At 35.0% G+C, this 21,667-nt stretch overlaps 2 protein-coding genes across 2 annotated transcripts in view; one reads left to right on the top strand and one right to left on the bottom strand.

The window, feature by feature from the left end:
- Window positions 1-838: 838 nt before the first annotated feature.
- The window catches only part of Lobo (lost boys), a 147,769-nt gene continuing 126,940 nt past the window's right edge, over window positions 839-21,667 (top strand). Inside the window, exon 1 of the mRNA XM_026638534.2 lies at window positions 839-963. Coding sequence (XP_026494319.2) covers window positions 841-963 — 123 coding nt within the window. The 5' untranslated portion in view covers window positions 839-840. The remainder of the gene's footprint in view (window positions 964-21,667) is intronic.
- LOC113399429 (protein distal antenna) lies at window positions 1,324-5,792 on the bottom strand. The gene is made up of 2 exons (XM_026638566.2): window positions 5,495-5,792; window positions 1,324-3,990 (listed from the first exon to the last, which is right to left on the bottom strand). The coding sequence occupies exon 2, from the start codon at window positions 3,972-3,974 to the stop codon at window positions 2,442-2,444; it is 1,533 nt and encodes a 510-aa protein (XP_026494351.2). The 5' UTR covers window positions 3,975-3,990; window positions 5,495-5,792; the 3' UTR covers window positions 1,324-2,441.

The following is a 21,667-nucleotide window of genomic DNA, read 5'->3' on the forward strand; positions in this document are numbered from 1 at the left end:
ATAAAGGTCCTTGTATATAGGACCTATATACATGTTCTTTCCAATATACATACAGAGTACTTGTATGTATATAGGACAAGGCGACATAGTTACACATAAACATTACAATCGGCCCCATCGTTGCCAAGTAACTGAAAACCTGAAACTGGAAACTTCAAGAATGACCTAGTTTTGACAGTTTGACGTTCGTGGTTGATCATATTCTTAAAATATTATTCTCAAAACATCATGAAACCAATTCATTGATATGTGTTTAAGCAGTTGTGTGTTATAATTATGAGCGCCGCAAAAGTCGTATCTGAAAATTATTCAATAGACAAAAAAATAGAGTTAGATCAACTGGATCCACTTTTTGAAGTAAATGAGAATGTAACCAGCGAAATATTTGATCGTCCCAATGAAGAACTACAATTTGAAGAAATATCTCCAAAAATTTTCGGTTTGAAAGATGTTTCAGAACCATTGACTATAGAATCATTGAATAATGCAATATATGAGCTTGGTGTGATTAATCTCTGTTGGCCCGAAATTAATGAGCCGGTTTTTGAAACGCGCACCTGTTTCCCCAAAAGTTACTTCATTAATACAAATAAAGAAAGACTCCTTCTGGCATATGCCGAAAATTTTAGACGACAATTTCAGTTTCACTATAGATCCCGGAGACCGCTGATTTTACAAGCTCCTAATGAATGTGGGCTTCAGGTGCAATTTTCTTTTTAGTAATTTTCTATATTTTTTAAATATAAATGTTTAAATTTTAAGAATTGCTATTTTAAAATTATATTGTTTATATGTTATATAATAAATATAATATTATTTGTTATTATATTGTTTTAGAAAATGGTATGCACTTCAATCAGACCGACGAAATTGTGCTATTCTGACACCACGTCTTGGCAGGGGCTATCATCATTAGTTTCTGATTATTTCGATTACGAGCCGCTACGAAAACCAATGTTGCTCGTAAGTATTTCAAATTTTTTATTTAGTTTATCTACCACAGATGGCAGCACAAGACTTAAAATAATAAGCACAGTATTATGCCATATTAAGTTAATTATTGGTTGTTCAGTTCTGTTATTTAATAGTTACTTAATCAACAAGTGTTACTGAAAAACATTTTATAATATTATTAATTTTCTTAGTTCAAGATAACACAACTAGATGGCGTTAGATATACGAATTTCTCAAATCTTTATTCCATTCTGTCTATCATATCTGATATCAAAATTCGTAATTCCAGTTAAAGCTGTTCATTCATTTCATAGGGTTGTGTTGTTTTTCTATGATAGGTAGGGTTTTATAAAAAATAAAATATTCATGTAAGGTTCAATCAAATTTAATTCTTCAACATTTTCAAGATCACATACTTTGTGTAAGGAGTAATATCTTAATAATTCCATATTTGTAATTTTGTACAAAATATCTTCTCAAACAATTTCCAGTGGAGCTAATATAATTAACACGAAATGCAAACGAATTATTCTAACTTCAGTGAAAAGGATTTGAACTCTGCTAGAAGAATTAGTTGCCAGTTGTTTCAGCAACCACTAAACCATTGGACAATCTTTTAACATTACAATAATACACTCTATTCATTAGGAATGTACTTATATTATTAATAATCTCTCAATAATTTATAATTTTGATCACAGTGTCCTTAACTGTTAACTTTAACATATAATACAATTCCGAGTCGAGACATAGACAATGTCTACCATATAAAATACTGAGCAATAGAAAACAATTACACGAATGTCTAGCTCTAACACAATATTCATAAATTATCTTAACAATATACCTTGTTCGCATGATTGGCACACGAGAACGCCGCATCCTTTCAATATTTGGTATGGTGCATGACGTCCTAACGACTCGCCCGCGACACGTGTGTGTAGTATTATCGACGACGAGCGATATCAGCGGACGATTGAAAGGACGCCGTGACTTAGCATTAGCTACGCTTGACTTGAGGTAGAACATAGGGTTCGAACTACTAGAGTAGGGTACAGCTAGGAATGTAATAGTCGAATGGCAACATACAGCGGTTCTACTTAGACTAATCACGTAAAAGTTTGCGTGCATTGAAAAGTAACGTGTTTGTCGATCAATAACATCCATTTACATTTAAATTTACATAAGATATAGATATTATATACTCGTATCTGTATTACAATAAGTCTGATATAAACTCGGAAATAGATTAACTATCGTCGTAGTCACCCGACAAAGCTTTAAAGAGAACAGCGTCTGATTTATAACTTATCTAAATATAGTCTAAAATTAAGGAGATACGATGCATAGCTTTTCTTTTAGAACAAAGAAATTACGCAAATTTGGCTACACATATCACAAGTGAACGCTTACCGGCGACGACGTAAATACGACTATGTACACGTAATTGAAATATTCCCTGTAGCGAGCGCGACATTCCCGGCCGTTTATTTGCGTCGGGCGGCGTCGGCGGGCGCGGCGGGCACGGCGGGCACGGCGGCCGCGCGCCGCGTGCGCAGGTTGTGCAGCAACGCGCGCAGCTGATGCACGTGCATCCTTGTCACGCTCGGGTCGCCGCTCGCCTCCAGCCACGCGAGGAACTTGTCGCCGTGCTCGAGCGCCTCCGCCGTTCCCGATTCCCATTCGCCATTGGCAGATCCATTGCTCTTGTTCTCCTCGTGAACCACCTGGTTGCTACTGTTGAAGAGCAGATTATCCAGAACATTTCGTGCTTTCGCTTGACTTTTCCCACACTCTATGGGTTTTTCTGCAGCTGGCTCCTTATTCTCGACCTCGACTTCTGGACTTATTGCCGGCTCAGCGACGCGTGGTTCTTCAGGTGCGGTTACGGTTTCGCGCTCTTCTGCCGTTAGCGATTGGGTTTGTATCGGGCTGATCACACCTCGATCATCTTCCGTTTTACCTTTGGTTAGATGTGAATAAAGAATATTATCGGCGGATTTGTCTTTGGGCACTTGCGACGCAGATTTAAGTTTATCTTCGGGTAAAGGCATTGCACCACCAAATTGCTTGTAATATTGCCAAAGCCATGAATTTCTATTATAATCAAGGTGTGAAGTGACGGGGGGCGCAGGGGCTACTGGTTTCGTAGGCAAGGTTGGGTCGCTCACTTTTCCTAGTTGAAGTGGATGTGCAGCCGTCGTTTGAGCGGTTAAGTCAAGCATTGCCTGTTGGGTTTTTAGCCAATACCATAATGTATCATCGACAGGTTGACTAGCGGACTGAGAGCTCATGTGATGACTTGATTTGGAACTGCTGTGTCGATATAGATCTGCTGAGTGATTAGATTTGCTCCGATGCTTGGTTTCATTCATATTAAGAATTCCATTGTGCGCTGGTTTTGGTGATCGTACTGACCGCAACGCCCGACTAGCGGGTTGAGCTGACAAAGTGGAAAGACCAGGGTTAAGTTGTGCAAGTAACGTCAGATTGGTTGCGATCTCATTGAAACTCAACCCGAGATGTGAATGAGTCAGTCCAGGCAGATGACCAAGTCCTGATAGAGGGCTTATAGCACTCATTGAAACACTTGCTCCTGGGTCAGGGCGACGTTCACGAGTCGGATGCAGTGGTGGAGAAGGTTCACTTCGTTTGGTGGTTAGTTCGACTGGGGTGTCAGTCGGCAAAGTCGGTTGTGGGACGTTGTGTGTTATAGCAGCCGGGCTTGAGAGATCGAGGCCGGTTGTAATGGGAGATTGTGGCGCAATCGGAGACTCGGTGCGCGCTCTCTTGTCGGGCGGCTCTCCATCGTTGCTCTTATCTGTGTCCGGCGAGGATAAACGAGAGGTCATATAGCGCAGCTTGTCTTCGTTCTTACACCAACCACGAAGAGTAGACTCTGGCACGCCAATATCGCGGGCGACAGACGCTTTAGATTCGCCGTCGTTGACTCGCTGTATCGCCTCAATTTTATCTCCGGGTGTAAGGGCGCGCATGGGACGCTTGCCCTTTGTCGTCATTTTCGCCTCTCGCTTACTGTAACAAAAGACGATGTACAATTACAATTTGCTATGAAAACTCAACTATTGGCATTATGCAACAAATTAAACAAGTATTTATTTTCTGCAGGTAATAGATTATTTCGCGGTTATGCATTCAACAGTTCTTGTATAAAAATACATTAAATTATTTGTGTTTTAATTGCTCTTATTATATACATAGTACCACATAAAACATCGAGTATGATGATAGCTTATTAATACACATGTGATCCAACGTTACAAGAATCTACTGCGATATAATAATTCGTCTATAGTTAATTTAGTCGTGACGTTTATCAACAACGCATTACAAAAAGTGCACTGATCCTCGCTTATCATGATAGATACGAGTTTATGTTAGAATATTTCGCAAAAACTACAATTCTATTCATTATTATATCCAAACGTATTTGGGTAGATCGATAAACTTGTTTACGCTGAAAGCTATAAAGTTGCGAAAAGATAAACAAAAAGAAGACATAAAATTATGACCTACGACAACAGTAAGCGGCAAAAGTTGTCGGGTCGTTGACACTGTGACCTTGCCAGCTCTACATCTGACGTCCACCGACAGATGGCGTTGCATGACACAAAGAAAAATTCCCTCAAAATATGTTCTTTTATTATTTTTGTATTGTGATAAAATAACACTATTTTCACAAGGGCCCAAAAACATATTTCATAAAAATTATATTTTTGTGTAAAGTGAAATTTTCACGTTATCTTTTGTCATTAATTTGATCTTTAACTAATTCTACACTTTTGTTTAGTTCCTCATTACAATTATTTATAAAATATCGTGTTTTTGTTTTGTTTTATTGACAATCTCCAAATAATCATAAAATAATTTATAACTTTCCTTACTTTTTTTTTACATGTTTTGTTGTAAATTCCGTCGGTAAAATTTAAGAATAAAAGTTTTTTACTGTTTTCATCACGAATAATCAGTATAGTAGTCATTACGTACAGTAAGTAAAATTAGTATATAATATAATAATAAGAAATATTTAAATTATTCTTTGTCAATAATTAAAAATAGTATTATTATATATTTACTATTCAAGAGTATGTTTCTAGTTTTCGTGTTTCGCTATTTATTTATTTAATAAATCAAACCGAAACTAATTTTAGTTCCAGTAAAACTTAATATTGGTAATTCGAATTGCGAATATTTTTATTTGCGTGAAGGTAGATTAATACGTTTTTACAGAGAAACGCTTAAATATATATAATACAGGAGAATATTATTTATCAGTGCATTTTCATCAGATTTACAATAAATATTATTATTACTTGTGTGGAATTTTATTAAAGTATTTTTTTGTTATTTAAATAAATTATGTTTCAATTTATCATGTTATAAAAGTTAATGAAATAATATTCAGAAAGAACCATGGTTTTCTCTGTGTTATATAAAATTGGATAATTTTACGCGGTTTTACTATATATTTATTTATATTTTTCCTGAGAAGATATGAAATAATATGTTCATAACTTACTTGCGAGTCGGCACGTGTGTTCTGTTTACAATTTTTGACAGCTCAGCCGTTTTGCTATATTATAAACAGCCGCGTGCTGGGAACTCCACCAATAAAAATATTGCAGGGATGCGCAGTGCGCGGCACGTGTTCACACAGGTCGCGGTTCGGGTTTCACTCACAATCACAAGTCACTAGTCCATCGACGACAATTAGCACGGTATCGCGAGACGTGCGTCGCGGGGCGCGCGCGGCGACTGTGTGCCGACTGCCGGTGATAAGACCAGTCGCGGTCCGCCAGTCGCCGGCCGCCGGGCCGCGCCTCTCCTTTGTGTCCGTTCGCCCGCCCGCGCGCCGCGACCCGCCGCCCCTTCGCGCCCCGCACGCCGTAAACACCGGCCTAGCCTCCGCACTTTATTAATGCAATTAATTCCCAACGCATCAACTTTCCACCGAACCCCAAAAGATCTCGACAAAAGTTTTATCGCTTGTAAAGTTCACTCAACTTTTACGCTCAATCGCGGTGTTCGCAACTTTTCTCGGTTACGAAGTTTGTCTTGACGTCTCGCGGGTGTCTCGACGCGACTAGTTAGCGACCAGCTAATGGTCGCAATTATTAAAGCAACTTATTTTTCTCATGAAAGTGAATTGCATATTTTATGACATAATTAGTGTACTCGCAGTTTCGAGATTAGTATTTTAAATAAAAATAAAAGGCATTTTTAGTTAACATCTTGCTATCTATTATAAGTATCTGTCATCATCGATCACGTTTTTTATATCTAATAACATCGCACGGGAAAAGTTAGTATAATTTGATATCGTGCAGTCTCATTGTTTATTTCGTTTATAAATATGACACTTAATTGTTTGCTTGATATTTGATTGCTAAAGATATAACTAATGATAATCGTAGATGGGTAGTTCGATGGATGCTTGATAAAGGATCTATACACCATCAAGCTTAGGATAATTATCAGAATTTCTACCTACAACCTACCTACTCTAATCTTCTGCGTATAATTTAAATTTTGTGATCTGCCATCTCCTGTTTTTCTCTTTCTTTTTCTCTTTTACACTGGACTAGCCGCTCATCTATCTCTTCTTTTGATCTTTACAATTCCATGAAAAAAAAAAACAACAAAAGTAAAAATAGCATCCATATCTTTTACTTATCTACCTTTTAAAAATAAGTCACAGTATCATTTTTATATTTAAGAAAAATGGACAGAAAAATTGTGAAGATTTTAATTTAATTCATTTGTCATTGTTATTAAAATTAATGGCATTTTAATGGTAAACGTTACTAAAATGCCGCTTACTCCTTGTACCAGAAGCTTAGCAGATTAAAATGTAACTTAAGTAATGCGTGAGGAAAAAAGAAGGGTGTAAGTTATGATTCATAGTTTATTTCAATGGCAGGAGCAGTAAAGATAAATAAACAAATTTGACCTTGAATTGACGCGTCATCATTGGTTAAGAGCTAAATATAAGTAAGATTAATCTATAGCCAGGATAAAAGCAAAATATACAAAATTTTGCTATCGAATTGACGAGATATTATTGGTCGAGAGCTTATTATCTATGATATTCATTGTAGATTTGCAAATAAATTGCGTTTTGACGAAACTGTTATCGAAATATTGAAAGTCAAATTGAAGTATAATTAGAAATAGTGTTATATTATAAATAAAGATATATTAATCAAAAAACTGCCAGTAGTACACAATATAGATGAAATAGACTACTCGTATATGGTGTTAATTGTGGATTCGTGAAGAATATATTATGAATGTCGGCAAAGGTGTTACCGGAATTTTATTAGTAAACCTAAAGTTATACTATGTAAGTAGTTAGTACTAAGTGGAGTAGTGTTGTATTGTAGTATGATGATATATTACCAAAAAAATTGCTTTTAGTGTAGTTGTTGTAGAATAGGTATCTAAATTCAAGGTATGTTCGTCTCCTTCTGTCATTGGAATAAAGAGTAATTAGTGAATAATTATTAGTGATACGGATGGAAAGATCGCACGACTCAACATTGGTACATAGGAATATTTTTAATTTGTCATTATTTAAATAGAGTTATTAAATGGATGGAGCTGATTTTATTTGAAACAATTTCTTAACTAATCAAGATTAAAGTACACTTTATTCGTGTAGGCTCGAAAAGCACTTTTGATTAGTCATTTTACGAGGTTAAGTTGAATGTAAAGCTACTATCGGTTCGGAGTTTAGATTCTACCCGGAAGAACCGATAAGAAACTGAATATCACTTATCGTTTTTATCGGTGCGAAGTCAGGTCAGGTAGCTAGTAAGTTACAATTAATATTATGTTAATGATATATCATGTAATGTTATGATTTCATGATACAGTTAAGTAGTTGTCGAACGCGACTTTAACAGTAAAATATACAACAATTTCTCGTATAGAGCAAATTTTTCATACAACAAAACAAAAACGGAATATCTGATTAAACCATATAATGTGTACTTCTAAATATTGTTATAAATATATCTATATAGTTTTTTTTTAACTAAGGGTATTTACACTATTCTGAGAAATACTTCTGTCTTTCTCGGAATATGTGTACGCAGTATCTACACTTTCTATCCCGGGCACTGAAAATGAATCTAGGTTATACAAAAATACTTTTACCTTTGTTTATTTATTTACTTATCTCCACGCGGCTTAAGTTAGAACCAGCGAACGATAAAATTGAATATTAATAAAGAATCGCATTAAAATAATAAACAATACAAATAATTTTATTTAAATGAAATGATTTACATGAGGACCTAAAAAAGTATACTTTTACAAATCGAAATTAATACAAATAGAAATCATGGCCGGGTGTAATCGTAGCATTAAATAAATAAATTAGGATCTTATAGATATAATAAAACAATTACACAATAACCCCTAAAACAGTAAACAACGTTGTTGTGAAAGAAGTTCCGTCCTGCAATGTTGTCAACTTATTTGGCGTCGTTATATTATTTGTTAACTCGTGTAGCCGCAGCAAGTTTGAGACTCGGATTAAAAAAAGTTAAAACATGTTACAGATAAACTAAACTTTTACATAATTGAAAAAATAATAAATTAATGTTTTTTTTTTTTAATTTATGCGACTCATTTATATATAACATGTTAACTGTATCTCCTTATGTCTCGTTAGTATTTTGGTTAACTATATTATTTCTTTATTTATTTTTTAAATACGTATAATTTAAATTTGTTAGGTTATGTACTTGATATATTGTAATCGCACATTTAAAATAGTTCCGAAATAACTACCAATTTTTTTAAAATCTTTTCTCGATTTAATCTCGAATTAATAGATTAAAAAAAGTTTCGACTTATTATATTTTTTCTTGTAATAAATGTTTCAGTAACTAAACATTATTCTTCTTTAAGATGTTTGTTATTGTACCTTCTCTGTAAGTTATCTCGACCAAGGTACTTGTTTTGCTCAGCTCCGAGCATCACGCTGACCGGTCTCGACGTTACCTAACTGTTTTTGTCGCGTGTTTTTGCAAGGTTTAGGTAGATAGCGGAGTCGAGGCGAGGCAGGCGTAGGTATGTTTGTGCCAAGCTGAGGCCACAAAGGCCCTCCGAGCCGCGCGATTTACGACGCGTCGCCCGCACTGTATTTCGGGCATTGGCGATGTTTGCCGAGTTAAACTTTATTCGGATATGGCATAATATTAATAAGAGTTTTATTTCATATATTCAATAAAATTTATTATATTAATATGTGTAAGTAAAATAATATGTTGTTTATATATTTCTTTATATATAAGAATATTATAAAGCCGATGAGTTTGTATCTTTCAACTCTTTGATTTCAGTAATTACAGGTACGATTTGAAATAATATTTTTCTTCTTTATTCAGAAGGCTTATTGAACGTTTTTTTTTAAATATATATTTATGAGTAGAAGAGAAGTAACAAATGTCAACTAATCTGGCAAACTGTACTGGTAGATCATTAGTTAATGAGATGCATGTCATGAGTAGTTTACTGTAAATTCATCACGTCAAAACAGATTTGTATAAACCGAATTGGTTCGAATACAAACGCGGGACAAAGCTAGTACAATCGGCCACGTTTGTGCAATGTAATAATGATAGCGTCAGATACGTTCGTTTGTTCCTAGCGCACGTAAGGAGGTCACAGCTCTTATTTGCGGCACATTCAAAATACCATGTCCATCTCAAGTGTATAGGCTACATCGCTGTCCACGTTCTCTAGTGATTTTGTTATCGGCGGCGCGGCGCGGCACCCCCCGGCGACATCCGACGCCGCGCGCCATTACCGCGACCCCCCCGTCCACCCGCTCACCAGAACCCCCTCCACCCCCCGCCACTCATTAGCCCGATGGCGCGAGACCGGCTGCACTCGCTGACGCCGCGACTTGAATTTTTAGACGCCACTCGTATGGTACGTACATACATACGTACACTACGTATAGAGTCTATCGATGACGCTTATCTCAGCGCTGGGGCGGACGTCTGTCGCGCGTGATTATCGAGTATGCAACGACCAAAGTCCGTTCACATTGACGCACTTTCTCAACTGTTTTCGGGCTACACTGTTTATAACTTTTATTAATTAGCAGGAACGCGAACGCTAAAAAACAAGTTAAGAATAAGGGTTTATTAAGGTTAACATGATTTGTCATTGAAATATTGTAATTATTTGTTTTGATAATTTTATTGTCTCGTAGACTAATTAAGTATCAGTGCTCATAAGTAATAAAAAAAAAGTTTAATAAAATTATTTAAAAATTTCGTATCGATTCGGATTTCAAATTCAAATTGGTCTCGAAATATTTTAGCAAAACATAAAACTCAAAGCTAACGCAAACTGTCCTTGAGAGTTGAGATATTGTGCAATGCAGTCAAGTGCTGGGAATTAGGTCATATAAACCTCTAGCTTAGGATATCTAGCTGCAACGCGGACCTAGCTATACTATGTTAGTATGTTACCTTTAAACCGTTCAGTATTTAGTATTCGACTCAACGCGGCGCCTCTGATCGCCATGTACCTATGCAATATGAGCTTCTCCCGTCTTTATTCTCTGAGGCATAAGGTTCATATCGTCGGTGTAAATGTGAACAACAAAATAAGTTTCTCAGTAATTGTTATCGTGACACTCGCGAGTGCAACAGGGCCGAGGCGCGACGAGCGAGGCCATTCGACCAATATGTAGATAACGGCCCAACCCTGTAACCTTCGGCTCACCGCAAATGAATTTAAGCCTTAATACAACGCCGTAACCCTGTTTTTAATGAGGTTCCCGTTAGGGTTGTCAATTACCGGGATTTGTGTCGTCAATCAACCGCTGACTATTATGCTTAAACTTATCTCCGAGTTACTGAGGTCTTTAGTGAGTCATGTTGTGGCTAGATATTGTGAGAATGTTTTTAAAGAAGATATCTTGGAGTTAGAACAAATTAAATAATTATGTACTTTACGTGTAATATTAATGACAAATAAAAAAAAATACATAAAGAATGTTTGTCTATAAATTGTTATCATAAGTATCATCGAGTTAAAATTTCAAATAGACCTATTTTACCCCATACTTATGTCATAGAACCTATGTACCATATTTCAGCTTCCTAGACTAAATAGTTTTGGTTTTGTATCGATAATTGATAAAATACAACGTTAAGACAAACGATTTTATCAGTATTGATTGTAAACAAATACGAAATCAGACCAAAAACTCTAGTTTTTCTTTAGTCTATTCGTCTCAAGTCAGAACCAAAGTTTTTACTGTAATTGTTAATAAGTATGTGAAATAGGTATATTCAAAGTATCACATTTAAAAAAATATTTAGAAAATTAATCTGGTTTAGTTCGTGTAAGTCCGTCTGGGTAGGTACCACCCACCCATTATATATTCTAACAGGCAGCAATGCTTACTATTGTCTTCTGGTTTGAAGGGTGACTGAGTGAGTCAGTCAGTCGGGCACATAACATCTTACTTCCCAGGCGATGTAAGGAATGTTTAATTTTTTACTGTGACACTATCTATGAGAACTGGTGGCCACTTATCATCAGGTGGTACTTCTGCCCGTCCAATTTATACAAAAAGAAAAACACAAATGTATAAAAAAAAAATGACAAATAAGAATGTATTAAATTTGTTTAACTAATAGAGCAAAATAGTAATATGATAAATAAAATAAATTTACAGACACGAAAGTGATCCAATGAGGGTTTTTTATCGTATTTACGAAACCCTAAAAAGCGTAAAAAGTCTGTAGAGATGGAAATAGATTTTACCAAAATAAAACTGAATAGAACTAACCATCACCTTTAATTAAGTGATTATCTATTTTTTTCATATCTAAACGATCCTTTGATATCCCCTAAGCTATACGGAACCCGGACGGATGACGACAGCCCTAACCCAATACCGCGCTTTAATAATAGTACAGGGACGGCTTATATTTTAACCGCGAGAATACTCGCAACATGACGTGTCATGACATGTTTTAACGCACAGGTAGCGGAAATGCGTTAATGACTTCACGGAACCACCGGCAGGCCTCGCTTAACTTCCCCGAATGTAACTATGGTTTCTTATCTCTATTGATATCAACAATACTTACAGAGTTTTGCGATTTTGCCTCTTATCGATTGCCATGTTTAAGTTAGGAAAATAGATAGATAGATAGATAATAGGTAGGTACAACAGGTTAGGACCACTCAGATGTTGCCGATGCATTAAATCGCATATTTGAAATTATAATTATATTATTGCGTCAGTTGAAGCGCCAATATGTGGGTATACCTTTATTATATTTGATAAATCGTTTCGTGATAAGCTAATTAAGATCGGATTTCCTTAAAAGCTCTTGTTTAATTTCAACTTTTAAAATTCGTCGGTCAAATCATCTGTAATGTGACAATTGTATTTAAATCATTTTCCATACTTGACGTACGTACTTGACGTGCTGCTGACAATTATAAAATCCAGAATATTTTCATATAATGGCGTCTATGTATAAATAGATAAAGACGAAACAGATTACCTAAACTTGATTATTTACCTTTTCTCTTTTCATTTGAAACTTTTTTTTCGTTTGGCAGTTATAAGCGGGTTTTATTGTCCTTTAAAAAAATATTGACAAACGTAAATTCATTAAGATTTTTTTTTAAATTTTCATTAATGATCATGGTCGAATTTCGACAACTGAGTGAACGCTAAATATTATAAATTATGATATAATTATGATGAAGCGTTATAATAAGCGTAACTGAATAAACTCATCTACATAATTCGTCCGCGCGATTTCAATGGAGAAATTTCTTAGAGCCATCACACCCCGCGTTGAACGTGACATTGGAAGATATTTTATGACCCGTTTTTTTGTATTTCCTTAATATTGTTCCATCTAAACAAAGGATGAGCAGGCATGAAGGGTCATTCGGGTAAATGTGGGGTGTAAGAAATTATTTTTTACTAGTAATGGGCTCCGGTGCATACCCGTTTTGTGAAGCAACCATTCACAAACCAGATACTATAAACCGAGCATTCTTTACAATTAAATAAAGCAGAAAGTATTTGTTTATCTGTAACTTATTTTGGATTGTTTTCTTAATTTTCTGAACCGCATAGATGAAGATTTCGCTAAAGACGGTATTGTAAGCTGTACTTATCTATCTACGGCTCTGTCTGTCTGTATGTTGCTCTTTCATGGCTTAACCACTAAACAGAATTTGATGAGAATTGCTATGAAGCAAGCCTCATGACCGACCCCTGAAACGAGAGCGAAGACGCGGGCAATAACTATATTTTATATGCAATTTATAATTTTCTAAGGTTTACGTATAGATAAAATATATACATCTGCATAGATTGTAATTCCATATTATGGAATCCTCAATCCATCTTAATATAAACTTGCGAATTACAATTTGTAATATTAAATATATATCGATATTAATTCATAATATGTATATGTTTCTTTAACAAAAATAACAGCGACCGGTACAACTTTATATCATAAAAATGTGTACAGAAAAGGCAACGGCGGCTTAAACATCTTCCATAGGAAACATGCTTTTTATTGTATGCCAAGTATTTAAATAAAATACAGAAATAAAATAAATGTAACAAAACAACATAGCTTTGTAACATTCGTACATACAAAAGGCGGTATCATCGCTTAAAAGGCGATCTCATCCAGACAACATTTGGATAGAGGACTCGTAATGAAATAAAGCGGTACGCAGGTGCACAAATTATAATAAATACACAAATAATAATCCAAAATTAAAATAAATACATGAAATATATAATAAATGACACACGTATGAACATATTAAATATAATTGTTTTAATTTTTTTTATAAAGCAAATTGTTTAATTACCTTATCTAGTTGTGATGAGTTTTTAATCAAAAGTCAAAGGTCTAAAATGTCGATTCAAAAGTGCTCGTAACAGTATAGGCTAGATAGGTAAAGTGTATTTTGATTTTACGTTATACTTCAAGTACTTTTAAATCATAATTTTAAAAGGTTAATTTTATGGTAAAGCTACCACTGATTCGAATGATTGAAATTCAGTTATTCTTTATATTCGATCTAAACATATCGGTTATCTTTAATTGTGTTTGAAAATTTCAGCTATATCTCTACATAGTATAAACCAAGGTGGCTTCCGCCGTCTATACAATTAGATCTTTTAAATTACGCAACGGATTTTAATGCGGCTTTTATCGATAAACAGAGTAATTCAAGAGGGAGATTTATATGTATTTATATGATTAAGTTGTACGCATGCATATTGTAGGAGAGAGAAGCTAAGAATTTCGAGTTTTTTTTTAATGTTTGTACTTTAATCTAAAAGTTGTATTTATATATATGTTACTGTAAAAGCTCGAACTACGGTAAATCTTAAGATTTTCCAGTAAAACCTAAGATTTACCGAATATGAATGGTAAACGTCCATAAAACTTTGGGATTCGAACTTTTACCATCATTCACTTGGTAAATCTTAGGATTTACATGTTAGGTTAGGTTAGGTTGGAATGGTAAAAGTCCGAAAAAGTCGTCTCTTTATAATAAATACTTACATTTACCAACTCATGTCGGTAAATCTTAGGTTTTACTGGAAAATCTTAAGATTTACCTTAGTTCGAGATTTTACAGTAGCATATGCACTTATTGTATACCTGTGAAGCCGGGACGAGTAGCTAGTGTATAATATAATGCATGTCATTTTAAGTACTGTTTTAGTAGTTATTATGACTGTAAATGAACATTTCTTTTTAAATTATGGGATTATGTTTAAGTAAACCCGCGCGAAGCCGAGCAGGTAGTTAGTATCATTATGTATGTATATTCAAAACAATGTATATACAATATTTTAACTTTTAAAACATTGTGCGCCAACATTGAGCAGCAAATTAGCGATATTTACACGCGGTAATAAAACAATTTAATGGTGTTCTCGAAACAATATCAGCAACAGGTTCGTATGTTAATATAATTGTTATACGGCATGTTTAAAATGATCCGGACAATAGGACTTTGAAAATGGAATGTGTTTAATTATACGAGTTGAAAATTCATTAGAAGGTTTGATTTATTTAAATCATTTAGAAGATTATTAAAATACGATTAAATATAATTTATCGGCAATTCATTTATCATTTTTATAATGAATACACATCTATAGAACTATTCTGAACGAACAAACTCGATCGTAAATTGTCGGAAAGTTATATGCGATATTGACTATAATTAAATTAATACATTAAATTAAACTCATCAAAATATATCACCGTAAGTCGGTTTTCTACAGGTCTAGAGTGAGACACGAAGTGAGTTTTTTCTGCATTGTACTGCAGTGTTGCTTAACTAGCGACGAAATGAAGTATACGTAATGATGCGGTTTCTACGCGCAGTCTATATTGTTCGTATGGTCAAGATGATGTCTACACCTAACCTATAAGTAACCTATAAGTTTTATAATTATTATTACGTGGCCAATTTTACGTATCACGTCTACGTAACTGTCTTTTTACGACTTTCTGATGTTTTTTATCTTTGCCTATTAATTCTATAGCTTTTCAATGTATATCATATATTTTTATTACATCATGTTATTGATCAGTTTATTAGTTGGCATGGCCAGCCAAAGACAAAAATATTAATAATTTAGTATAAGACCTTTTGCTCAACAGTAGCAACGGGCAATAATTGTAAAGTAAAGGAAATTAGTTTTCTCTGATGCGTTTATTATAACAACCTAAGTCGTAAATAACTCAAGAATATATGCATGTAAATATCCAACTCCTGTCTGAACAGCGAAACCATTCAAATCTGTGTTAATATAATCAATCGTTTAATTAACTATTGACATTTATGTCTTGACTTTTAAAGCAGTAAATCTCTATTAAATCAAGAAAATTAAAGGTTTCTCTTCCTATTGCAGCAACCGCTCACTTTGTTCTAGAGTCTACATGTTATTATTTTCTAAACAGATATGTGCGTCAATCGTAGGCAACGTTTATTGTTCCGAAAATTAATAAAAACATCTTTCTATCAAGAACTCTTCAGTTGTAATCCGTAATTTGCATGTTTCATCTAAGTACGTAAAGCCGTTGTTTATGCACCTGAGATCTTTACGGTCGCGTGGGATACACCATCCCACCGTCATAAAGGCATCTTGGTCACTAAAATATCTTCTGCGCAATTAGGTTCCCTCGAAAATGGCCGTCGGCTTCGGCTGCCATATTGTCTTCTTATTAGGCTATATAGTATCTACGGGTCTTATTACATTCGAACTTGTTCACAGTTTTGAAGATAAATTATAAATAATGAAGGTAGTGTTTGTAGTGTACTAATAAATAGTTAGTGAAGATCTGTTTATAAATAATATTATGTATATTGAAACTATTAAACTGCCAATTGAACTAACTTTAAATTTAACAATAAATAATGATAAATGGTTTCAAAGTATGTGAAATTTAAGAAAACATTATCTTCAAGTGGTTAATCTAAAATGGTTGTCTAAGTCCATCTCTCTATTATAAAAACGAAGTTTATGTCATTTCAAACATTTGAAACCACTTAAAATATTCTTAAACTTGTTTGAGTATGTAAAATCCCATCTTTTAAATATTCTAGAACATTTATAAATATGTATTGTTTACTGTCTGTAACAATGTGAACTTTACTATTACCAATAACATGGTCTAATAAATGAACGCAGTTATTTTTGTATACATAATTGACGATTAGATGTTCCAACAATTACGTTCTTCTCGGAACCAGAGTCTTTTGTTTGGGACGCGTTATCACAACAGCGAGCCGCGACGTCGACGTCGAAGGCACGTCCAAACGTAATAAGTGACGCGATAACAAAAGGTGCAGCTCTTTTCAATTAGTTTTTACGGAGATAATGATTTACAGCGGCTGAGCGGTGGCGATGGCGGGTGGCGGTAATCGCGGCCATCTTTTCCCGGAAAGCGACAATGGTACGCGCCTGCGTTCGCTCGCCCTTTGTTTGCCGCTCCGATAATAATATCCTTGCGTTAACTTGCGTCCCACGGGCTACGGGCATATGCGTCTGCGATGCGTGCACGCGGCGCGTCCGGACATTAGGCAGGGGTATTAACGTAGGACAATACGAAACATGCACTGATTGCGATATTCTAAATTATTATTAATTCGTGGATTTTGTTGGTTAACTTTTGTATACTAAACTAGTCTTTCGAAGTGTTTTTCCTTCCGTTCATATGTAATTTTATTGTATAGATGTTACAAAAAGAAACTTATGTTTGAATTAAATTTCAAGCTTATGTGTGCTTATTTTTGCTTCGTAGAGTCGAGCTGAAAGTGATGTATAGGCTTTCACATGCATGCGTGGATGCGTGATCTTACTCCGGTCGCGTGCGTGAATAATCTTCTCTGAATGAGACGTGCGTCACCCATTTTCTGATCACGATTATACCCAGTATCACGACGTTACGTTCACGGGAAAATGGTCTTTATAAATGAACGTTAAGGATTGTTGTTGTTTGTAGTTTTAAATAACATGGTGCATCTAATGGAAAGGCGCATTTAATTACGCACAATCCTCCATTTCGCCATGATTCTATGTTGTTTTGCTACATTGTGTTACTTACTTCCCGTTCCTTGTTTCTGGTCGTTAAAGCTAACTTGTCATCTGTAAATGTTTCATAATATCAAAACCTTTTTTTTTATTTTGAATAGATAATATTTTTATAAATTGAATAATTTATACGTAATGTAAAAACTACATAAACTATTTATTGTTACAATTCTAGTAAAAGATTTGAGCTCTGTGATTAAGATCATTGTTTATTTTTCCTATAGTATGATTATTAATAAATATATTTGTTGGAGTTTTTAATTATGTTAATCCGATCATTATCGTCGATTTCGATCGTAGCATAAATAGGCAACATTCGAGAACCAGTTTATTCTGCTAATGCGACTTTAAAATGGTGCATAATACGCGAAACGGTAAAATTGGTGTCGCGGAAAAAACCTTGGGCTCGTAATTGTGGACGGCAGGTAGACGCGCTCGGCGCTGGTAATGAGCGGCAGTCAGGTACCTACGTGCCGCCGAGAAATGTACGCTGGATACGACACGGCTGTTATACGAACACTCAGAGGTAATATACATATCGTAGTGTTGCTTTAACTGCCTTATCGAATTAGAAGAAGAAATATTATAATAATTATTATTTAAGTTAGCTACAAGTACAAATGACATTATATATGCACCTTTATAATATAGTTTACGAAAGATTTAAGGCAAAAGATTGTATAAGATGGTATTTGCGCACCGTTTTGCTTTTTTTTATTGGTGGATCTGATGATTAGGAAGAGGTTATTGAGGTATAATTAATTAATTTATTTACCTACCTTGTTTGTGTTATAATATCGTATGTATGTTGCAGTTAATATAGCTTGGCTCCCAAGTGACGTAATATACGTGACGTAAGCAGTTTTTTTTAATGAAAGTGTTTTTGAATTTTTGTTTTCAAGAAAGCCTGACTGTGTATCTTATTTCAACTCAGATATTTATCCAATCAACTTGTTTACAAAGCAATTCATTTAAACACACCACGACAAATATAAGTATGTAATTCATGTGAGTTTTTAGGATAAAAACACGAGTACCCCGCCTAGAACGAATCCTATGTTTTTTTTTTAACTTTCCGCAGTCGAAGTCATTGCCCTCGACGGTTAGTGCTTGTAACAAATTCTCGGTATAAATATTTATTTTTGTGTGTCTCATTCGCTTACGGGGATGTTACATATAACGTCGTTATTAAACGCGATGTCTCATCAAGTATACCTCGTCATATATCCACGTCGGCCGCGATAATGGCGGCTGCGAGGCGGAGCTCGCGGCGTTGCAACGCGTGAATGTAAATGCGAGTTGCGGTATTCGCGTCTCGTGGTATCCTGTCTTAATAGTGATTTTCCATGTCCATACCTTCGTCTGTCAAGCGATGCCTTAACTGATCGGACGGAGATATTTAAATTAGTCACGCAACGCAAACTGTTGGCTGTTATGTACTTACCAGTTACCGCTGAATCCTATATCAATTCCTTTATATATGTATATATGTTTTAGAATATAGAAATCAACGGCCGAGCCGTTTGAAATTATAATTGGACGTTAGGTTAAGTTTTATTATTATAATGTTTTATAAATAATATCAAGTAAATAATGTTATTCAATGAATAAAACTACTACTACTTATATAAGTAGCAACATATACAGCAGCTTTTCGCTATACTTTAAGTACAATGACTAGCTTTTATTGTTACATAATTAGTGTAGCTATTTAACTAACTATTATATGTAACTGGTTGGATCATTTATAAGGCGAATTTTAGGAATAAATTAGTCCTACTTTTAAAATTGGAATATTATTTCAAATTCCGAATGTTCACATTTGAAATTCGATAAGACGTATTTGTAAGGCTTTGTTTTATAACTATCAACTTAATCTCAGCTGACTCAATAACCAGTTCGTAAATTAGTAGTATGATTTTATGGTTTAATCGACGAGCTTGCATTTCAGTATACTACAGGTTAGTCTAACAAAGCGGAACATTTTATAATGTAGATATTTTAAAGCAAAGGCATAATTTAGATCGCTAAACGGAATTCAGTATCTTGTACGTAGGTACTGAATCTATAGAAGTAGCTACGATACGCCAGCGTGTAGTTGAAGGCTTGACATTTCGCGTGCCTCCCCCGGCTCTTGCGAGGGATAAGATTCGAGTGGGCTCGTAACTCCTAAGGGTGTCGAGTGACTGGTAACTACCGAGGTGTCTACGGCGTGAAGTTCGCGATGAAGTGAGCTGAAGATCGGCGCCATTATGCCGGAATACAGATTATGTATAGTCGAATTGTGACGTAAGCTGTCAGTTATGTGGTCGGTTGTTATTGGGAATGGCGTTGATTTTATGAGCCACTAACACGTCACGCTCAAGTTAAAATGTTGCTCTGTTCTAAATGGGAATTACCACTGAGAGCTCATACATATATAAACTTATTGTAATGGCATCGTTTACGTGGACGATGTTATCGTAAGCGTTGCTAATTTGATTTTATACACTATTGATTTATTTTTAATTGATCTTAATAAGAAAAAAAAAACTGATTACAATATTTTAAAATAACTTTTTTAATTTCAGTAACTTTTTATATTTTTTTAATTCTATTTTTGAATCTTGTAGATGTTTCACATATGCCCGAGGTAACACAATACCCATTACTTCGCTTCTAATTGGTCGTGTCGGTCAAACACCCGTCGTCGTGGAATTTCGTGTCCGTTATATACTTTTGTTATAGTATACATGCACTTATCTTAAGTCTTGCGATAACGGCGTGCAATGACATACGCGAAGGTGTCAACATCAGTCACGCTATTGTTCTCACTCGCAACGATCACGCGGACACGTTTAGAAATGTGTTTTAGATTATCTAATCGCTTTTACGACGCACTTACAAGAAATTGTTACGTTCTGAAACTTTCTTCTAACGTTAAGTACTTTCTTAGCGTATTGGGAAAGCCATGATTTTTGTTTCGAATCGAGATGCGAGTCCCCGAATGGTTCATTCAAATATAAAACAAATACGCGCTCTTTTTATTTATTTGGTTTCCTTATTACAAATTTTATTCTTTAATAACTTTTCGTTTAAATTTTTATAATATTATAAATGCGAAAGTAACTCTGTCTGTCTGTTCTCTATCCTCTTTTACGGCCAAAACACTGAACCGAATTTGATGAAATTTGGTATGAAACCAGCTTGAACCCTAACGACATTGGCGCCTTTTTAAGCCTAACACCTGACAACCAACCCCTAAAACGCGATCGAAGACGCGGACGACACTCTATGTACTTTTATTGTCGCATGTAACGACGATAATTCGATGGAATATTTAATTATCTATCCGACAATAAAAGGGAACTTCGGCGTATTTCGTTCGCTTCATTAATAAGGTTGGACATTTCAATTGTATAAAGTAGGGACGTTTTTGATTGGCTTCACAGTAGAAAACGTTAACTTTATTTTTCTATAGAAAACATAATCGATTTAAAAAATAAACTCAAACCGATTTTGTTCTTGTTAAAACTTAATAACAATATACTTTTGAAGTCATTGACATATTGTGTATATGTAACGGGGACGCGATGCTCAGACCTCTTTTCTTTTACGGGCCCTTCGCATTTCTCTGATTCAACAATGGATTCGTTTTTTTGCAAGATACGTAACTAAATGTGAAAGATCTTATGCACCCGGCGCGTATTGAAACAAAATGCGCGTGTCCATCACGTAAGCGATGCGAAGCAGGACGATAATTTTACATCACGGTTTAAATTCACTAAAACCTTTTTAATATATTACGATTACAGACACTATAGTATTCATAGTGAGACAAAGCTATCGCAAGAACGAATGTATTCTTACAATACATCATTATTGTATATATTTTGACCATTGACCAAGGAAAGGATAGCGCTGTGTATAGTATAGTATAGTTTATGGACGCTGTCGAGATCTGTGTCGCGAATATATACTCGTGGGAATACTTCCTGGGAAGGGTTGAACCGCGAAGTAGCAAAAAGTAAGGGACGCTTCTCACGAGTACACCAGTCTCCTTACGAGTTA

The sequence above is a fragment of the Vanessa tameamea genome, chromosome 19 (genome assembly GCF_037043105.1).
Source record: "Vanessa tameamea isolate UH-Manoa-2023 chromosome 19, ilVanTame1 primary haplotype, whole genome shotgun sequence".
Lineage (NCBI taxonomy): Eukaryota > Metazoa > Arthropoda > Insecta > Lepidoptera > Nymphalidae > Vanessa > Vanessa tameamea.